Genomic DNA, 22,158 nt, shown 5'->3' with positions numbered 1-22,158 from the left:
ATGTACTAAGCCATTTCTGTGCAAAGCTTACTGAACCTCGCGTCATATTAATATCAGTCAAAGACTATTAAACTTAAAGCTAGAATCGGTAGGATTTGTTCGAGCTGTTCGTAAACACATCAGAAAGATAGTTGACTGTCAAAGACCAACATTTTTGGGTTAGGGTTAGCAACAAATTGAGAAAATAAGAAAACCCAGGCAGAGGGCTGCAGGGTCTCTGCAAATACACAACACTAACACATCTTTTCTCCCCATTAGAGTATAACAGTATGTTTGTTTATTTAGTTTATGAAGTAATGAAAACGAAGAGAGTTTGTTTATTTAGTTTGTTTAGGCATAAAAAAAATCAGTCAATGATGGTTTTGTTTATGTTCTTTGTGATAATTTGCCTTACAGGCTTGTGTACACATAAAAAGAGTGTAACTTAAATTCTTGCCCTCAGTTAATTTTGCATCCGCAGACTTTCCAACCATGACAAACAACCACCAGGCATCAACATGTGTCTCCTCATCAGCACAGACCCTGCGCTGTTGTCTTCTTTGCTGTTGCTGGTTGGGAATTCTCCCAGTAAATCACACGGTAGTTCGATGCACCACAGACCTGCCTTTTCAGATTCTTGTTCTGGTCCATTATTTGGCTTCGATCTACGCTTCCCCTCTGTAATAGAAGCAAACTGAAGGATTAAATATGATAAAGTTAGAATGACCTGCCAGCATTGACACCACTTTGTTGTTCCTAGTTGTTTTGGCAAGCTGTACAGCGAGTCAGATTTAGTTTCGTTGGCAGACTTCATTGTGCAGGACTGCTTGTCCATCTGTCTGGCTGCCTGTTCTCCTTATCTGGTTTTACACCTGTCTGTGCACCTGCCTGCACTTGAGTCTATATGTCCACATGATGCACAGGCTTTTCTCATGGTACTGTAGGTGTGTGACTGAGCTTAGCCTATAAACACAACTTTGTTTCAGATAGTTAGTGTTTCACATACTTACAGCTGATAAGGTACATACAAGTAAATTGGGTCGAATATCTATGTTACAGCTGTGCAGCCTCAGTTGTTTGATTGCTCCAGATGTTTGACCGCCATTATCCTCTCATATTGCCATCACGTGTGAGGTATGTGAAGCCTGGGAGCAATTTACAAGCTAATGACCTGCTGAGCCTTCACCTTAGATAGAATCACTGATGATAAAGGTTTTTGATTGGACTTCTAGTGTGAAGACCTGAGTTTCCCATACAGACTTACCCTGCACCTCTGCGCTGTGCATATACAGCAGCTCCTCAGCTGAGCCCCAGCGCAGAGAGGGTGTTAGAGGCTGTGAGTTCTGCTTGGCTGCCCACACGGAGCCAAAGATCCAGGCAATGTGATGAGCAGACAGACGGAGCAGCAGCATGAGACGGAGTTAACAGACAGAAAGGAGGGCAGATAGACAGGTAGAAACAGAGTCTAATGGAAGTTGAGATGGACGGTAAGAAAGATTGTGGTCACAACCTGTGAGTCAGACATAATGAAGACTTCTGAGAAAGCAAAGGACAAGTACAAAAATGGCTGCAGATGGAAGTGCCTTATCATCTCCATTACGCACTCATTTCCATCATGAGTGTAGGATCCAGCGCTCTGTACATTGTCCCTCCATCACTTTTCCTCTCTGCTTTAGAGATCAACATCAAGGCTGACTTCAAAAATCAGCATTAACACAGCTGTGCTAAAAATAGAAACTACTTCTGCTCAACTTGAAAACCTCTGACTGCATTTCTTGTTTTTTGGCAAGAAAGTGTCCCTGAGTTTCTCCTTTTGGATGACAATTTTTCCATTGTCTACTCTGATGGTGGGAGCTGCATAAAGATGTTTTAGCATGACTGACAGCCCTTTAATTCTTTTGTTGTTGTCAATCTCTCCACCAGGGGTCAGTCTGGTTCTAAATCTTACCTTCTCTGTATAATGGTTTACAGAACAAATGCCTGACTGAACTGTGCAGAGAGACAATAATGCATTTATTTTTGTACTGTGTCAATCTCATCAACCCTTTTCTTCATTATTGTGTCTGTAAATGTGACAGAATTTGCAGTCTGTGCTCTATGATGCATTTTTGTGTCTCTTTTGTGTCTGTGCATGTTTATCTTTCTGTGCCGCTCAGTTCAATTACGAGGTGTGACTACAATGTGTTTTGCACAACTCTTATTAAGTCTTGCTTGTGGTTTGCGCAAAGAACAATCCCCCGTCTATCTCTTGTCTTATCTTTTCTCTCGGTCACCCAGCAGATGTGCCTGTGTGGATGTAAGTGTGTGCGCTCGTGCTCAGCTCTGTGTGTGTGCGTGGGCTGTGTGACTTCAGCTATCTGACAGGGCGTGTTTGATGGAGGGCAGAAGAAAGGGCTGGTCTGATGGCTCTGATACAGGAAGATGAGGAGGGAGCCAGGTGGAGGTAGTAATGATACCCCAGGAGGGACCACTCGGGCTGGGTGACGGAAGGAGAGATGTGAAGGGTGGGATATAGTGAAAGAGCGAGGAGGAGGAGGATATCAATCTTTTTCATACATAGACTTACTCACACAAGCTAAAACTCACACTCATACACATACATGCACAGCTGGATAGGGCTTAATGAGGACTGAGCAGTAATAGCCACACATACCCTGTCCCCAGAAGACTGGATATCTGACTCACACACTTCCAAAAACACACACCACATGCTCTTTGTTTAGTGCCCACACATTAATGTTTCTCAAACGTGCAAACACACTTAAGTGGGGACACACAAGGGGCATGCACATTCACACATCCTCACCCTCGCTGTTTGTTTTTTGCATATGGTGCTGCTTAGGTAGGCAAACAAACATTTATGTACAGATCAGCCCACACACAGACGCTTATCAGGATTCCGGTTTGGACAGCGCTGGTCGGGCAGTGGACCTGTCTCCATGTTCTAGTCAACCATGCATGACAACACTGCACAGAGAGACAGACAGAGAGGGAGTGGACTGACAGGGAAGGTAAAGGCATAAAAAAAGGGGAGAGATGGATGAAATAGGAAAGTGAAGTTGCACATATTTTGGGGCAGAGTAAAGGTTCATCATGGGGCTGCAAGGACCTCGAAAAAAACTAAATAGTTTTAATACTGATGCTGTAAAGATGCAGAAATAAGTCAATTTTTATTAAAGGAAAATTAATAAGCAACCATCTGATGCTATTAATTATAGTGTTCTGTTTTGGGGCTTTAAAGATGTCATTTTGGGCTCTACCTGGGAAATTGTAATGAGCATTTGGAAAAATTTTAGACAGACTAAACAATTAAACGATTAAGCATTAAAGTAATCTGCAGATAAAACGACAATGAAAGTAATTACAGATGCTCAATATGGATTTCTTTCTTCAATAACTGATAATTACCTGCTTTTCATGCCTGATACCGATAAGGTAACCGATAATTTTACATTTTTATATTTGAAAAAGAACTTCCTAACCTGTAGCTTATGCACACTTGAGGGTAAAAAAGGCTCGGATGTAGTCCATCAGCTCTAAAAAGATTTGTTTTGTTTACAATGTAGACTTTATCACTCCTCCCGGAACTCTTGCAGAACATGTATCGCAAATTGTAATTGGCTGCATCCAAACGTTCGGACTTCACCGCACTTGCAGACTCATGGACTTTGCGTGTACATTTGCAGGAAGTCTGTGAATCTTGAGGGCTGTCCAAACTCACAATTCATCCAGTTCACAATGGCCTTCAAGTGCCTTTGTGCAGACTTCCAGGGAGTCTTCTTCTTCTTCTTCTTCTTCTTCTTCTTATTCCTTCGCCTTCTTCTCCTTCTTCTCCTTCTTCTTCTTCTTCTTCTTCTACTCTGTGTTTATTGGCAGTCAGCAAACCAAGTTGGCATACTGCCACCTTCTGCATTGGAGAGTGATGATGCTGTGCTTGTTAAGGCAATGAAAGTAACTTGACTAAATATTATGTGCTCCATTTATCAGCTATACATTTCACAGATACTGATAAATGGCAGATGATATAGATTTCCCAGTATCACACCAACAATTTATCAGACCGATATGTATCGTGCATCTCTAAAAAATAATCATTAATCAGTAAGTGAAACAGTGAGAGTGATAGTGAATAAATGCAGCACAAGCATAGCAATCGGTGCATCAGCAGTGCAACAAAGTGAAGAGATGCAGTCCACTGGCAGGAGGAGAAGGGTGGAGGGAGATGGAGGGAATGGGATGAGAAGAGACCCACAGGGAGAGATGCCAATGCAGATGGGGATGTTTTTGGCTCGGATGTTTGTTCAGCCAAAATGTGGTAGAATGGCCAGTATACATACGGAGGAAAAAGAGAGAGAAAGTGAGAGGATGAGAGAAGGTCAAACAGGCTGAGCAACAGACAGCCACACAGGTTTTGGACAGATTTAGAGTGCATACATTGAAAACAAAGGAAACAAAATAACTCATGGTATTTACAGTATAAAGATTTTGTCAGTAGCTCTTTTTTTCCAGCAGTTAGTGAGTATTACTCGTTCACTTCCTGCTGTTTCTGTACCATAATGTGCTATTTTAGGTTATGTTGGTTTGAGTCATTAAGTTGCTTTGGCAACATGGGCCTTCTTTTCATACCAGTGAAACATGATTGAATTGAAAGACACAATGAGCGCAGAGACGGTACTGCCGAGATTGGAGGCATATCAGATTAAAGCCAAGGACAAAGCCATGTAATGCAATGTAAATGGAGAAAGACAGAGAGAGATAAAGAGGCCAGGGATGCAAGCAGACACAAAAGAGAATGGTGGAGTGGATAAAGGATGGCACACAGAAATGCAGAGATGAAAATGCAAGCTTGAACTGAAGTTGAGGCTGAAGTGAATTCTGAGAGAGTGTCAGGAGAAAGAAAAAAAAACAAAGGGTGTGAGCTGTTGAGTCTATTGATGGATAGAGTTGGAAGTTGGTGGCAAGACTGAGATCCTGGTGAGAGAGACGGGGTCTGAAAGGACGATAAGAGGTGGCTGAGAGAGCAGAGATGGGTGAGCAAAAGAGAGGACTGATTAACTCTGAAGGCAAGGCAAAGGTGTCGTTTTCAGCCTTTAGCAAAATGAGGAGTGGAGACACAATAACAACTAAGGTGGGCCAGATAGAGACAAATATAACAGAAAAACGAAAAGCATTCATGCAGCATGACAAACATGGGCTTTTAAATGTCAATGCTTGCCAATATTTTTATTTATAATCATGACAAATGATGTCGAACATTCAGTTTTCCTCTTGGTGAGGTGGAATCCCTTTGAAATACATAAACACTGAGGCCGTCATTTGACACAAATCTTTCAAATGAAATTCATTCCTTGAGTTGCGTCCCAGAGCAGGGATCATCACTCCATATATGGTCATGTTAACACCTCATTACTGTTAATTAGGCGATCATATGAAGAATTAATTAACTATAGGGACATACGGTAAAATAACATAATAGAGTCATAATTGGCTCACTAAGTTTAGCACCGGTGGGAAAAAAAAGTCTGTACTCTGCTAAAGTAAAATACTTTTTACTGTCTGACAGCAATTTTTCAAACCCATTTGATTTTGAGTGTGAATGTTTGTCATAAACTGAAGGATGAAGTTTCCCTTTCCCCAAACTTTTAAGCTAAATAAGCATTTTTAAAATCCTCTTGGATAAGCTTTAGAATGCATCGTCACAGAGCTGAAAACAGGCTGTCACTCTGAACCTATGAAAAATTGAGATACATGGTTCCTACAGGACAGCAACACTATGGCGATCTGATAGAATATGATGCATTGCTGTAACGATGCATTGCCTGTTCACTCTTGTTTTAACTTGGTTTCTCCTGCCTCCTCTATCAATGGGGTTCTTTTTCTATTGCAATGTAGAGTTTCCACAGTTATTCTATGGTTTCACTGTAACATGAGGGCAATGACCAGGGGAAATAATAAAATATCCTTGGTTGCTTAGCTTACATGCTTGGACAAGCAAGACAAATTTGACATTTAAACTTGTAAACTTGGTCATATTTTCGAAACGTATGTTTCAGTTTTAATATTTCAGGAGATATTAAAAGAAGAAGATTTGTCTTATTTCTACTCAAACATCTCATAACAACTAATATAAAAGACAGTAACTTACAAAGCAACATTTCAGTGAGATAAATGGGAAGTGCTTTCAGACGATTTTCAGTTGTTCCTCTGACAGATTTTTTTTTTTTTTTTGACAAAGAACAATCTCCCGTCTTCGTCAGAATGCTTGTGTTTGACAAGAGTAGCTCTCGGGTTATTATAATTTATCAGGTTCAGCTGGAGTTGCTGGAATGATCATTTACCAAAATCCTTGGTTTTGTAAAGGCTAATAAAGAAATCACCTTACAAACTCCCTGAGTATGGTCTTATTATAGCCCCATGCAAATGATGGAGAAAGCCAAAGCTTACCAGGTGCTCAGCTATAATTGGACAATTTCTGTTCTAGGAGGGGGTTAGACAAATCTTTCTGTTAACAGTTTTATTGGTTACTTAAAAATGCAAAACAAAATGTACATACTGTACATCATCCAATTTGTCAGGCTGGTATCACACATAATAGTCAGCACACATCAGTCCCAACATGTCGGTTTATTCGACAACATAGATAACAGAGAGACAGAAAAGGAGACAGACAGCAAGGGAGCAGGCGAATTAAAAAAAAAAAGTTTCTTGATGTCGAGCTTGATTCAGTATCAAAACGCTGCTAATTGCTCGTCTTGTGGTGTTGTATTCCCCGCTTAATAAGATTTCTCTCACAACTTGCCTGAAAACACACAACAAAACCGCTTCCTTCTGCATTGCTATCTTTCTTCCTCAGTTTGTGTTGCGCTGTCAGTCACACAAAAATACACAAAAAAGGCACACTCATGAGACACACGCATCAGTTTTTGTTCACTTCCCCCTTTCTCTTTCCCCCTCTTTCTGTCCTTCTATCAAACACACGCACACACAGGCAGGCAAGCATCTCTTGGGAGCAGCATTCATTCATTCATTCATTAAAAGCCGAGGTGGGCAAGGCCCTTGCTGTCGCCATGGTGACAGCTCCTTTGGTGCGACAGATAGAAAGTTAAACTCAATTTAATATTTAAAGATGTTTTGTCTATTCTTGCCTGTCTGTCTGAATGCTTGTCTCCAGGAGAGGTTTAGGAGAAAGAAAACAGACAAGAAGTGATCAAGAAGCAGAAATTTAATATCTCGCTAATGACCAAAGGGCAGAAAGATGGCGACAGAGCAGAAGACCGACTGTAGACGTCACAAAGTCTACATTTGCATTTGCATTTACATTCGGCCAACGTGAGAATATTGCTGCAGATTAAACAAAGAGGAGAAAGATGTGAGAGAGGAGAAAAATAATGGGAAAAAATAGAAAAGTATAAATCAAAAGAATAGATTGAGTGACACAGAAATAGCTAAAAGCTGTTGGGATGAAAGATGGAAAAAGGGGGCGAGAGAGGGAGGGAGGGAGGGAGGGTGATGCGGAGAATAGATATAAAAGCAATGGCAATGGGAATATAATGAGAAAATGGGTGAGAGAGATAGAGAACACCAACAAGAGGCAGAGATTATAGTGGTGGGGGGGAGCTAAACAGCGACTGAGACAAACATAAAGCGAGAGAGACAGAGAGAGACTGAGAGCATGTCTCTGGGGGGGAAGAGGTTGATTTGGGCCTGTCGGTGATTGGGTTTGGACTGCTCCTGCGGTGCCGAGGTGACTCACCAGACTCCCACACACACACACAGACACACACCAGGCTGTATGTGGGGTGAGTGTGTTAATGTGTGTGTGTGCTGGAGAGGAAGAGTGAGTAGTTCTTTACTGCCAGTATCCTACAGGGCTAAGAGTGTGTGTGTGTGTGTGTGTGTGTGTGTGTGTGTGTGTGTGTGTGTGTGTGTGTGTGTGTGTGTGTGAAGGCGTCATGTTGCGTTCAGCCTATTGGGAGCTGCCAATCTTAATAACAGATAATAACACACTGTCCGTCCCCGTCTGCAGATGCCGTCGTCCCTGCTGATTCACTGCCAGTCGTACGATGCTGTTATAAAACACACACACAGACACGCAGGTTTGATTTGGATTAATCTTATTCCTAGGTTGTTGTTATTGTAATTCTCCCATTATCCGGGGCATCGAGCGTCTCATTTGTCTCACTAACAGTGTATTGCATAATACACACATGACCAGTACCTTGGCTCACAAGAGCCCACAAACAAATTCAAATTTATCAATGTTGGTGATCTCCAAGGATACATTTTGGATTTTCAGTAATTGCACTTCTTCCCTGAGAGGCATCTCACGCTGATTTCGGTGAATTAAATAAGCAGAAAACAAGGTGAGCAAAACAAATGATTATGCAGTGCAGCACTGGCTGCCCATGATTCAACATTATCCAGAATGGAAGAAGACCTTCTATTCTCATACATACACCTATCCATATCCATCTTTACCTGTATTAATGTGTTATGAATAGAAGCTAGGAGGTGTAATGTATGTAGCCATGTGTAATACACGCTTGACTCAGATTGTGCTGTAAGGAGGGCTTCATTTATGTGTTGCCAGGAACACTGCCAACATATTTTCTGAATTTGCTTTATAGTTAACTGTCCACCAAGGACAAAGAACAGATGAAGAGTGTATATGAATAGTCCGCAATATGAGTTTAATTTTAATTGTGTGTGTACATTTGTCCCTGCCAGTATCTGCTTTAATGGCACATTAAAGTTGCCTGGAACAAAGCCCTTCATCCGTGTCTGCACTCATATTTTGGGAACATGAAAATCTAAATCGGGCGAGCGTTTCACACGGGTGGGAAGGAAAGCTGGAAGACTCAATAATTTGATTAGAAAGATAATTAGGCTATAACATAATCGTGACCAGATAATTGTTCCCTTTTTCTATTTAGTTTCGTATTTCAAAGCCACGAAGAAGCATTTTTTATCTTGTAACAGAGGCTCCAGATAAGTGATGAGACTTTATTTAAAGAGGGAAGGCTTGAAATAACAGGTTTTCGAGGCAAGTCTACCAAAATCACCTTCCACAGCTCTCCTGATTGCACGATAGGTGGGTGGATGTGTGTGATGGGAATAGTGAGTGAGAAGGCTGTATTGCTGATAACAGCCCTTCGGTTGCTGCTTTCTCACAACCAGTCTGATGCCTCGGCCACCTATTACAGCAACACAAAGAGGAAAACCACTCGAGAAAACTACTATTAATGCTTGTGAATGGTTTCTGTTCACACATACAGGTACTTCCCGTGCCCGATGTTAATCTGATGTCTTGGCACTTTTGATAGTGATAGTGATAGTGTAATGTGTATGCCTCTGCATCCATGTTCACTATCAAAGAAAGGCTAATTTTCTCAAAATAATAATAAAAAAATGTTTCTATGTTTCTGTGGTCAGAAGCATATTAATGTTACTTTTAGTCTCAGCTCGTGCTATGCCTTGTTTAGTAAAACTTTTGTTTAAAGCAAGGCTAACATGATGTATTGAGTGGAAGTACAGCATTATGTTCCCAAAATGTTAAGCTGTAGACTACATAACGATTAGAACAGTAAATAAACAAGAAATCTGTTGATCATGACAGTAGCAGAAACAAGAAATGGCCTGGAGGTGATAAAAGTATTTAAATCTAAATTCAAAACACTGACAGGCAAGTTGTCTAACTATCCTTCAAACTGCAGCAAGACTCTGCCAAAGTCAGCTTGCAGCCAGGAATAATATCCACAGGCGGACAAACATGAATCTACAGCGCCGCCTGACTCTAAACAAATCTGGCGAGCCCTGAATCCTCCGAACTGTCTCTTTTGTACTGTGTTGTACAGGAAGTGTTGAAGGCGGTTTGTACGAGAGTTGGTATCAGCAGCAGCCGAGTTGAGCCAGGTTGATTGAAGTAAAAAATGCATCATGGGAAATAACAAAAAGCTGTGAAAAAAACATTTTCACGGTCTTTGGTTTGTGGGTGTAGAGTCTTCTGGTATTTTAAATAGCGACTGACTGATTTTTGGTCGTAGCAAGTGTTTTTTTTTGCATGTTAACACAATGTGATCCTGGACATAATATTTTAAACACATCAGTCATGTTAGCAGGTGAGCACATTGGCAATACATGTTAACATGGAGAAATCAATGAAAACTTGAAATGATCTATTCAAAGGTTAAAAGCTGTAGATACATGATATGTGCTGACCATCAATCATACTATCTGAGGTTCAGAGAGAGATCCACAGGGAATGGTGAAAGGGATTCAGTGAGGAGTGTCTAATTGGCAATGACAGTGGACAAGGTTGAGCTTAATGCTCAACAAGAAGCAAAAGACAGCAAAGGGTGCTTTCAATATTACAGAGTTTCAACAGTCTATTCTACCTGGCAGGAGCCATATTTTCCAATTTCAAAAAAGATGATTGCATTCTGTTTTTATTTCTATTTTAACATGGCATCCCAACTTTTTTGGAATCAGTGTTAGTAGAAAGCAATGTATTTTTCAATAAATGATGTTGTGTAAGGGCAGAGCTTATTCTTCAATGCTTTACACCCGAGTTAGAGTGAGAGAACACACACAGATCTGGTCTTGAAGGTTAAAGAGTGTGTTTTGGTTTCCTCCTGAAAGGTTAATGCTGCAGTATTCAGAGTCTCTGTTTCTGTGTGTGTGTGTGTGTGTGTGTGTGTGTGTGTGTGTGTGTGTGTGTGTGTGTGTGTGCGCACGCGCACTTGTTTGAGTGTGTGTGAGGGAGAAGGAGAGGAGAGAGTCTGTGTATGTGTATGTGTGTCTCTTTTTTTGTTCATGTGTGTTTTTTCCCTTTCTCTGTACCTTTACCAACTCTCTGCTTGCCAATAAAACCATGTCTCTTTGAAAGAATTTAAGTTGGAAGACGCCTACAGCTCTAACCAGGAGCCCACAGATCTTCTCTCCCCACAGCCTCCTTCCACCTCCAGCCCCTCCAGCAATCCAAGCAGGCGGCTCCTTCCTCCCTACTGAGCCCACCCGCCTCTGTCATCTCAAGCCCATGCTTGCAACTCATGGAATATTTAACAACAGACATGTACCTGAATGTCAATGTTCACAGGTCTTGCAGCTTTGTGCTGTTTTACCTTATCTTACACACCGGGTCAGTGTCAGAGAATGATCCTTTTGGCTGAACCGAGATTTGACTGTGGACCTGTGGAAAAACACACTATATTTTTTTAATCGAACAACAAATGGAGTGCTTGATTTGTCATATATTGATGGCAGGGGGGAAACGCAAGTCCTTCTGCTGTCTATTGTCTCTACGATGAACAATCTCAGAAATTTAATTCACAATGGCATTCAAATTAAATTAAATTAAGTTAATTTCACCACCATGAGGTTTTGAAAATGTTCCATGAGTTTAATGAGCCCTGGGTTGAAATGTGTCTTCATTTATCTTTTAAGTTACAGCCCGAAAAAAGACCACATGCGCGTTCATTTTCAGTTATCGAGTGAAACCTTTATTGTTTTTCTCATTAACCACAGCGACATTTCAGTATCTATTATGCGTAAAGGTCGCCACAGGACAAGGCTACAGACTTAATTAACTAGGTTCTATAAACCAACTGATCTCTCAAATGCTGAAGTTTTGTAATTTCCTGCTCTTTCTTTGTGTTTATATGTATGTGCAGTAACTGTAAAAGTGGGTGTATTTCTATGTGTATGTGTGTAAGAGATAAAATTGGACATGACTCATCAGGTATTTAATCAGTGCCACCTCATAAACCTAACAACATTAAACTGCATTTTGTGTGTTTGAGTGTAAGAGCAATTAGCTGCTAACACGGTGGTCCTTTATGTGTGTCATGCACTGTTTTCTCTCTCTTTCCTTGCAGGGTGGAGGAGAGTTTCAAAACTCTTTTCTGGTCAATCTTCGGGCTGTCTGAAGTGATCTCAGTGGTGCTGAAGTATGACCACAAGTTCATAGAGAACATCGGCTACGTGCTGTACGGAGTCTACAACGTCACGATGGTGGTCGTCCTTCTCAACATGCTCATCGCTATGATCAACAGCTCGTACCAGGAGATAGAGGTAGATAAATAAGACTGTCCTTCAATACAGAAAGTGTGTAATATTGTCAACAAGTCAATAAGGATCATTGTTTGATCACCTCTGTGGCTGCAGAAGGCTTAGAGAGTGAGATGAAAATACCGCAAGCTGTAAAAAATCAATTCAGTGGCAACAAACAAAAACATAGAATGGAAAATTAAAGCAGGAGTCGCATTGCAAAGCTGTCGCCAAAAAAAAACAAACAAACGAGAAGTATTTTCACCAAATGGATTTACACTCAGAAAACTGTCACTTTTTTTGCAAAAAATCTGAGCTGTCTGGAAAACCAGAGAAACAAACGTTCTTTTGTTCTTGCTCCATCCCAGTAAAACAAAAAGACAACAGCTGAAAATCAGTGGACAGATAGATGTTCAGCTGTTTATTTTCAACACATGAATTGGATGTCTTGTTCAGTTCTTCTAGACAGAACAATGCTATCCTTTGTTGTAAGTTTGATACTTCTAACTCGACATAGTTTCTGTCATAACAATCTAGGTGTAATTATGGTAATTAGTTATAGAACAACAATCGTCTAAATTTGCAAACATCCACATGAACTAATAGATAACACCGGTTTAAAGATAGGGTTGGTAACTTATTCTAGGAGCAATTAAGATTTCTTAATATCCCAACCAGAGTCTTCCACAAGGCTCAGCAGATGTATTGGTAAATCTATTAGCGAGCTAGTTGCACACAAATGACAGAGAAAGTGACCCAAATTTTCCAAATACTGACATACTAGCTAACAATAACAATAACAACAATAGCCATGTTCATTGTTTACATTTATTATGATAATGTTTGGTGTTTTCTTACATGTGAGTAAGACATGAGGTAGTTGGATATGGTTAGCATTGACAACAGTGTGCTACCTTAACAGTTCTCAGCCCCTGAGCCTGTCGTTCAGCTGCTAACTCAGTAGCACAAAGCACACAGGCCCTGAGCCAAAGAACAGAGCTACTGATGCAGTAACAGCCTCCTTCAGCGGCTAATATTAGCAAAAAGTACACACCCCCTGAGCAAAGCTAACCCTGTTAGCACAAAGCACACACTTACAGCAATAAAGAGAGAAGAAGAAGAGAAACTCCTGCGGCGGATAGCCTTCTCAAACTGATGCACGTTCATGATGGCTATTTTTGCTTGTGTTTATCATTTAACATAGTTGTGTATTTATATATTCACTCATTCATTCATTCATTCATTAGACTAAAAAACAGAACTTGTATAACTAGCTGCTCACACATATCTCCTAGCTGGCCAGTGAGAGCTATCAGCAGGCAGTCTTGTCAGTGTCATCGTCAGGCATTGCACTTTCATGTGTTTCGAAGGAGTGGCTCTGGAGGGAGGCCTGAATGGTGGAGGTTGGACTTTTTCAGTTGGATGCGTTCAAAATGTAGATTGGTCTTAATGGTTTCTATAATTTTACTTACTGCAGCTTTATTGTGAAAACATGTTGTTAAATCTTGATTTGTTCTCAAGTAGCTTTAATTGTTTGGATTTAGTTTTCATGAGTTAACCATGAGGTTAAAAATTTGTGTAGTCCAAGAACTAGAAGAAAGTAAGTTTTTTCCTCAAAGGTTTCTTCAAGTCTTCACTCATCACCAGCCTGACTTATTTCTGTGTCTGCCTGGCTGTCTATGTAGGAGGATGCCGACGTTGAGTGGAAGTTCGCCCGTGCCAAGTTGTGGCTCTCCTACTTTGACGAGGGCCGCACCCTGCCCGCCCCCTTCAACCTGGTTCCAAGCCCAAAGTCTTTCTACTACCTGGTCCTCCGCATAAAGTCCTGCCTGATCCACCTCTGCAAGGCCGGCAGCCGTCGCCATAACAACGAGCTGGAGCTGGGCATGATCAACTCACAGGCCAAGGTCAGTCCAAGGAGCTCTGCTGACTCCTAATCTCAAAACAAACTAAGAAATATGTTGCTATTATGCATTCATTATCCTGTGTGACAGAGGGACGACTAAAGGGCTGACATTGTTTTTGACATTGTGAAAAATGGCAGACAAATGATTTTCCACACCAAGTTGCTGTAGCCACTAAAAAATAAAGTTTTTCTTCGTTCCAGTATGATTTTCTTTTGTAAGTGATTTGATTCAATTATTCCGACAGTTTCCAGGAGCTGCAATGGGAGTCAGTAATTACAAGCTAATTACTGACAAAATGCAACTTGTTTTTCTGGCCTCCCATTTGGCGTATTACTGTCAGACAACAGGAAATTGGTGCTGTAAGGTGGCAATTTACACTGTAAACGCTGTAACCAGCAATTTCTAATGGTGTTTGGTTCAGTTCACCTCAAGTTTGCTTTCTTTGCTTCTGAGCAGTGGTGGACATACTGATTACCATGAGTGTGTTTGCCTTTCAGATATTCCTCTCTTGCAGGTTTCTTCCAACCTAAATGAGGTTATGTTTTGCTTCCCATGTGGCTTCAGTAAAAGGACTGATGAAACTGCAAAAGGGGCAAAGGACAAGCTCACTAATTGGACTTGCCTTCTTGTAGAGGCTTGGGTCAACTGTTTGTAGCATTAAGGTCTATTTCTGTAACGTCAGCAACTATAATATTTCTCGTGTGTTCAGATGTCCTTGTGGTTAATACACAGGAAATACATGATATTCCCACTGCGGGTCTGGGATGAAGCTTTTTCACACTTTTCCCCCTCACGCTTTCCCCCTCTGTCCAAAACAGCATACGCCATTTAACACAGAATCAATCTTAGCGCTGGCCTCGTCCGCCTGCATTTCCTCTGTCTGATTCCTCAGCTCAGATGGCTCACCTCGGCTAAGCTATTACTCAGGCCATTAGATCTGCCTGCGTCTGCTCAAATGCCTGGGCAAGTTTTGGACGGGGACAAGAAGGGTTACACCCCGCTGCCTCTGTGAGCTCCTAAAGTTCTCTGCAGCCCTGACAATTTAACTGCAGAGTCAGGCAGGTGAAGCAAGCGATCGATACATAAGCTCACACTCCACCACAGTGCAGCTTCGGAAATGTCAAGTGAGAATTAGAAAAGGCAGCGTGGGCTTTCTGAATCAATTTTTTTATTTCAGTCTTTTGGTCCATATGTTCCTCATGTGGGACTTTGAGAAAAGTTAATGCACTGAATGAAAGGTCATTATGTGAGTTTCAAAGCAGCATATGTTCAGAAAGATAACCAAGACAGTGGTTGGGGAAGTTTTAATGACTGGGTCTAATATGTTTAAGGGAAATTGACTGACTGAGCCTCTGGTAATATATTTTTAATGAAAGTTTGTATGTGGATTTGATAAAAGTTGACATATTTCTGTGTGTGTGTTTGCTCACATGCAATAGTGGATGCAGATGCCCTGTGGTGAATATGGCAATATTTCAAATATTCACAGTACAGAAGACAGTTAATTTCTTGCCAAAAGCAAAAAAACAATAGAATATCAATTAAACAGAGGCCAGCAAAGCAGGTTGTTGATAGGGACTAGATCACACTACACAACAAAGAGCATTAAGCTTTGTCAGCGGGGCATTGGCAAAACCTCTGCATAAAAGAGTCAGACGAAGCTGAAACAGTAGTTCCCATCTGGTTGTGTGGTTCAATAAAGCAACGAGTATATAAGAAAGTTAATTTGCCTCTCTGTAGCAAATCATTCGTATTAGCGGTAGGTGTTCTCTGTTCTGCAAAGTCCTAAATCAATTACTGTACATTCAGTTCTTTCAGAGACACAAAATGAGTTTCCCTGCAAAATGAAAAAAAGAAACATAATTCAGGAATATGAATGTAAAATCAATGAGAGCGTACATGAATGTCAGCCTGAATGGTCTCTACTGTAACTGAAATCCTCAGTTTATAAATGACATATATTTCTATATTATGGATTTTCTGTTCAGTGTATACCCTGGGTGTTGTTTAGAATGAATCTTTTCTTTTATTTAGTGCAGACACATTCAGTATTTTTATATTTTATAAATGCATACTGTATATGTTTTACATTCATAATTAAGAAAAATTCGGCTGCCTTTCGAGAGAAATCGAACATTCTTCAACATTAAAAAACCAATGGGATTTGGCTTTGTCAGGGCTTTAAACTTTGAAGCTTATATAAAGCATTATTCATTGTCAAACTGTTAATATTATTCAGCCATTATGTTGAGAAATCTCCATTCCTCTGCAGCTTTAGTGCACATTGAATAGCAGATGGTTGCGTGTGTCCACACTTCAGTTAAAAACTCACTTTGACGGTGCAGCGCTGAAATGACACACAAGCTCCAAAGCAAGGTCGTGGAGTTAGAACTGGGTGTCAGTTAATAGAGATTCACTCTGGTCAAGTGTTGCTGTCAGTCCTCTTTGAAGACATCTGTGAGCATTCGATAACAAACACACAAAGCCCTGCCTTCCATTGTTGTTTTGTTTTGGCAGTGTCCTGCCTCCTCGAACACAGTTTTCAAATGCTTCCATTATAGAGGATCACTCGACCCTGAAATGTGACGTTAACTCTGGACTCTTGTCTGTGTCCCACTGTTGCAACAGGATGAGCGCTTCAGGTCTCATCTGCGCCCGGGAGAAGAGTTCATCCCCAGAAAGTCTAGAAAACACCCGACAAGATACCAGGTAAGAAAGAAGAAGCGGAGGATGGGTGGAGAATCTCAGGAAAGAACGAGAAATGAAAAGAAGTGCAAGGAAGAAAGACCAGGACAAAAGCAGAGAGGTGCAGAGAGTGGGAGGTTGATATGATGGCGGATGACAGGAGGAGAGATGGAAAGAGAAAATGAGAGGGGTGGAGGAGGTACAGAGAAAATCATATAAACGACAGAGGGAAAGAGGAGTGAGGAAGGAGACAAGAGAGAGGAAAGAATTTAACAAGAGTTGGGATGAAAGGGCAGCAACTGAAAGGAAGGCAGGATTGAACATTTGATTGCGAGTGAAAGGGGAAAGAGGAGGAGTGGCAAAAAGAAAAAGAGAGCGTCTGAGTGAAGCTGAAAATGCCTCTAATGAGCTGTTTGAGGGAGATTGAAAGCAGACACTCTGTAAATGAGCTGAAAATATCACAGTTAGGAGGTACGAGATTCTCTCCTCCTACGTCTGCCCCTCGCCTTTTGCCCCGAGGGGGATCTTAAATTCTTTCACTGCTTTTTTTACAATACACAAGATCACTCACACCATGCACTTATATAGATGTCACTTGATTGGACCTTTGTATGTGTGCTGTATGTGCAGTGACAGGTATCGACCCACATCCAGATTGCCTACATGCAGAGCTCGACTGCCGGAGCCTCGGCAGCAGCTGTGGGACGTCCCTATTGGCTGCAGATCAATCCTCAACATTTCACACACAGTCTCGGAGACACTTTGCTGTTCTTTGCGTCGTGCGTTGTCACGTCACACTTGTCATCTTCTCCCTATTTAATCTTCTTCCTTTCCTCTCCTCCTTGTAGAATATCATGAAGCGTCTGATTAAGCGCTACGTCCTGAAGGCTCAAGTGGACAGAGAGAACGATGAAGTCAATGAAGGTAAAAAGTCCCTCTTCATTAAGCGCCCACTCTCACTGTGTCATTATTTGCTCAGGGCATGTGTGTGCATGAGTTAGTGAGAGACAAGAGGTAGGACTTAGTATGTGTGTGTCTGTATGTGAGATAAAGTCCACAATATGAGGTTGTGCTTCTACAGAAGCGGATTAGGGCCACTGTAAAAGAAATTGAGTTCTGACTTTTTTCTCAGAATTCTGAGGGAAATCGTTTTAATTCTGAGTTTAAAGTCAGAGAGAAGTCAGGATTGTTAAAAAATAAAAAGTGTGAACTCAAATCTGTTTTTTATATTCACACCTCAACTGTAGCACAGTTTCATGGCTTTGCTTACCCGCGTACACGTCCATATACGCTCATGTTCACGTGCCCTGATTGAGTGTCCGTGTTTGACTGTGTTGCAGGCGAGCTGAAGGAGATTAAGCAAGACATTTCCAGCCTCCGTTATGAGCTCCTGGAGGAGAAGTCCCAGGCCGCCGGAGAGCTGGCTCTGCTCATCCAACAACTTGGCGACAAGTTTGGCAAGAACACCATGAGACACTGACAGGACTCGCAAGAAGGAGAGAGAGAGGGAAGGGGGGAGGAGGCCGGAGGAGGTGCGGGCAGAAAGCAGGGTCAGATTCTGTATTTTCAAAACATTGATAGATGAAGAAGGAGAAAAGGGGGAGGGGGCAGGATGTTTGTGAGATAGAAAGAACACACTGGGTAAAATGTGCTAACTTAAGGCAAAAGACAAGTGTTTTGTATATGCAACGACCAATTAGGGGGGAATGTGAAAAGAAGATAGCGGCGGCTGCAAGTGAGCGTGAGGTCACAGGGTCAGAGGTGAAGTAAAGGCAGTCAGAGGGGCTTTGTGTTGACAGCTGAATTCTAATTAAAGGCAACATCTTCAGGGAGTGAGAGAGGAGAAGAAGACAGTGGCTCGCAGGCTGGGAAGGGGGGAGATAGAGGGAGACGAATGAGGAGGAGAACACAAGCACCATGAGATATGAAGAGGCACCACAGGGCAGAAGACTGAGGCGGCGCAGCAATGAGGGCCCCCGCATCCGCTTCCAAGAGATATCAGTGCATCACCCACTCGGAGGAGAGAGAGGGAAGCCCAGTGAAGGGATGACTTAGAGGGAGGGTTGGAGATTGGTGGTGGTGGTGGTGGTGGTGGTGGTGGTGGGGATATATCTGAAGAAAAAAAAAGAACGCTGCTGTTTCTCACACCAGAGAGACCGGCTTTGCTTCTACGTCTTCACTTTGTCAGAACAAGCGTGGTGATACCTGTCGAGATACTGTGCACCCCTTTATACACCAGGCTATCTAATTAATGCATTTCCCTCCAAGATGCACAACTTACGATCAGGAGTCAGATGATTCAGGAAAAAGTGGGAAACAAGTCATTAAAGATCACCCAGAAATGTAACATTATCTTCTCATTTTAGTGTATATCACAGACCTTTGTGTGTTGATTAGACATACGGTATTGCAGCTCTGTGTCGACTGTCTCCAAGAGATCTGAGAGATATTAGTTGCAAAAAACAAGTTACAATAACATTACTCCAGGCAGCATGTCTTTCGTCTCACTGATTTAAATTATTTAGAATCCAATGTGCTAAGCAAGCAGACAGACATGCTGCGAGTACAATGTACAAATGTACAAATCCAGTAAAAGTCCAGGTTTCATGCATATTTGAAAACTCTAAGCCAATAGACATATTATGACCTTGATCACTGCTTTGGATATTCTCCTTTTCACTGTGCCTTTGCAGCACACGTGTTGGCTCAGCTTGACTCAGTTTGAGGCCATTGGAGCAGGGATTTGCATTTCCATCACAACAGGGCTACCTGCTCAAAGTTGTATCTAAAACTGATGACACACTCGTCTTGTGTAGTGGTCAACCAAGCGGTTGGAAATACTCCTCCCCCCACAGTACTATAGACTAATAGCTGCTAACAAAGATTCACTTATTCTGTGACAAATACATTTCACTTACTATAAATTCTTCACAATAAAAGTAACTCATCACGACTTCTGAAAAAGCGAACACGATAAATACAGGGACACTGGAGAGAATTTAACCTTCAAACCATAAGATTTCAGTGAGAAGCTACAAATTTACCGAGAGCGAAACACAGAGATGAAAAAAGAAAAAAAAAAACATTTCTCTTATTTTTCCTGCACAGACACTCACTCATCTGAGGGAATGACGCGGCTTGCTGACCCTCCAGAAAGGGTCCATCCCGGTGGTGGCTCGGCCCAACTCAGCGCGGTAAAACTGGTCATGGAAATGCAAATTGGCACGGCTCAAGCTGACTCGGCATGGCCAAAAGTGGCAATGGAAAATCACCAAAAGTGTCTCCATGCTACACATTTTTATGAAGTAGAAAACAAAAAGCGACATGTCCTCCAGGAGTTGTGTTCACAGCTGTAAAATGCAGGAGGTCAGTGTTTATGAGAAGCACAAGAGGGAAGTAAAAACTCTTCTGTCTGATTGCTTCAGGGCAACCAGACATTTGTGAGATTAAAATGTGGCAGACGGAGAGCTATGATGAGGGATGAGAGATTTCAAACTTTTGGAACAACAGTGCAATCATTTGGCTATAAAACACCGAGAAACACAGAAGCTGTGTGGAGTAATTTTACGGTCTTGTTTTTCTCCTGGAGACTTATTAGACATCCAGCTGCAGTACAAACCTAGCTGTGGTAGACTCCACCAGTGATTCTAATGACATGAGGATGAGTTGAACTGTTGCTTTAATTGGAGAAAAAAATGTGATCCCAATAATAATACACAGTCCATTTATTCTGCCCATTATAAATGTATCTTTTTTATTGTGCTAAGTGGAAAGCTTTCTCAACAAGCAAACAACTTACAGATGTAGATACAAATAGGGTGCTAAAGGTGACCTGTGGGAGCAGCCACAGTATCTGTCCTTCCTGTAACAGCAGATTATTCTTGGGTTTTGTCAACAAAAAACAGCCACTAACCCATTATTCATATTCTGTTCAAGTTGCTGAATCCCAAACGCAGTCAGGATTCAGCAACTTGAACAAGATTCTCTCAGATTATTTTATTTCTAGTTAGAATGCTTCAGTCATTTCTAAAATCCTCTTATGTGATGGGTCGCCATTCTGTTTCTCACTGCCTCTGGGAAACGTTCACACAACACTGGTCCATGTATATTGTCATTTAAAAACATCATGAATGAGACAGATTTGGTATTTTGAATATAATCAGCAGATTGAATGGGTTCCTCTAAGGATTAAGATAATTAAAATGCATTATACAAGCCCTTACATCACCTTCAAAACCAAAACATCAAGATAAAACACCCAGTTGTATTATTCTGTTATTGTGTGGAATCAGCAGGGGCCTACTGCACCAATTAGCACATTTAGAGGGCTCTCATTATACATCAAAACAATTGAAATCTTGATTTCATTATAACATCATCCTTTAAAACTTTTAACTTGCAGGACTGTGAGATAAGTCATTTATTTCATAACAAATATATCCATAAATCCATACATCCTTACAGGTAGTTTCTAAACCTTAAAGCCCAAACTCACTAGTGGGTGTAGTAGGCCCAAGCACACCTCGTAGCACCATTGAAGTTGAGTGATAATTCTTCATCTGAAGGCTTTAAACCATCATTAAAATATTTGACTTTTTAGACATATGAGGTTTTCAGCATATAGTGACTGAGTTTTGTTTAGAGTCAAGTTTTCGTTTAAATAAGTAGTGGGACTTAAACTTGTGTCTATTTATTTGTACTGTGTGTGTGTGTGTGTGTGTGTGTGTGTGTGTGTGTGTGTGTGTGTGTGTGTGTGTGTGTGTGTGTGTGTGTGTGTGTCAGAGAGAGGAAGAGCAGCTAACTATTTTCTGTGTGCAGAACCAGGCTACTACTGAAAAGACTCCTAGAGAAGGTTTTAAGTGTCCCACCTCCTATAAGACAAAATTACCTGAAATACTGTATTTTTAACTTGTGCGCAAGAAATATTGATTAAAGCAAAATCTTGTACTGTATATTGTCATATTTTTGATCCTTGAATTAAAGACAGTAAGCTCTACACTGGCTGTTTATCATTGGAGTACTCTGTGTGTTGGTGCTGATCGGTGAAAACAGATGACATCGAATGAGTCTAAATATTTAGTGTTTGTCCTCTCAGTCCGTGGCAGGCGCTGAGCAAAACCAAACGTGGCTGCAGTGTTGCTCTGCACTCTGCAATGGTATGCACGCACACGCAAGCACACATACAGATATTCACATTCAGAACAAGTGCTTTGATTTGAGCAGCCGGGAGGTCCACACGCACTTACACACTGCATTAAATCACATCGCTTGTACACAGTACTGCAATCACATACAAACATACTAATGGCCCTCATTTTCATAATCAATCATTTCATAATCATAATCAGTTACAGGCATGTCTGTGTCGTTGATTTAGATTTATTCAGACAGATCTTTTTTTTTGCCAACATGCAACTCAAAACAGATCTTACTTAGTCGTACTACAAGGAACTTTTTACTGGTAATGATACAGTCTCAATTTGACACCGATGCCTCTATGTGACTTACATTAGCAAACAAGACCATCACAGAGAAGATGGCT

General features: G+C 41.3%; 1 protein-coding gene across 1 annotated transcript in view; it reads left to right on the top strand.

Moving 5' to 3' along the window:
• The window catches only part of trpc7b (transient receptor potential cation channel, subfamily C, member 7b), a 51,405-nt gene extending 33,309 nt beyond the window's left edge, over positions 1–18,096 (top strand). Inside the window, exons 8-12 of the mRNA XM_073487194.1 lie at positions 11,853–12,048; positions 13,710–13,931; positions 16,560–16,640; positions 17,465–17,540; positions 17,957–18,096. Of these exons, the coding sequence (XP_073343295.1) occupies positions 11,853–12,048; positions 13,710–13,931; positions 16,560–16,640; positions 17,465–17,540; positions 17,957–18,096 (715 nt within the window). The remainder of the gene's footprint in view (positions 1–11,852; positions 12,049–13,709; positions 13,932–16,559; positions 16,641–17,464; positions 17,541–17,956) is intronic.
• Positions 18,097–22,158: the final 4,062 nt, after the last annotated feature.

This window comes from Pagrus major, chromosome 18 (assembly GCF_040436345.1).
Source record: "Pagrus major chromosome 18, Pma_NU_1.0".
Classification (NCBI taxonomy): domain Eukaryota; kingdom Metazoa; phylum Chordata; class Actinopteri; order Spariformes; family Sparidae; genus Pagrus; species Pagrus major.
The sequence above is the reverse complement of the archived record's forward strand: the minus strand, read 5'-3'. Positions and strand labels throughout refer to the sequence as shown.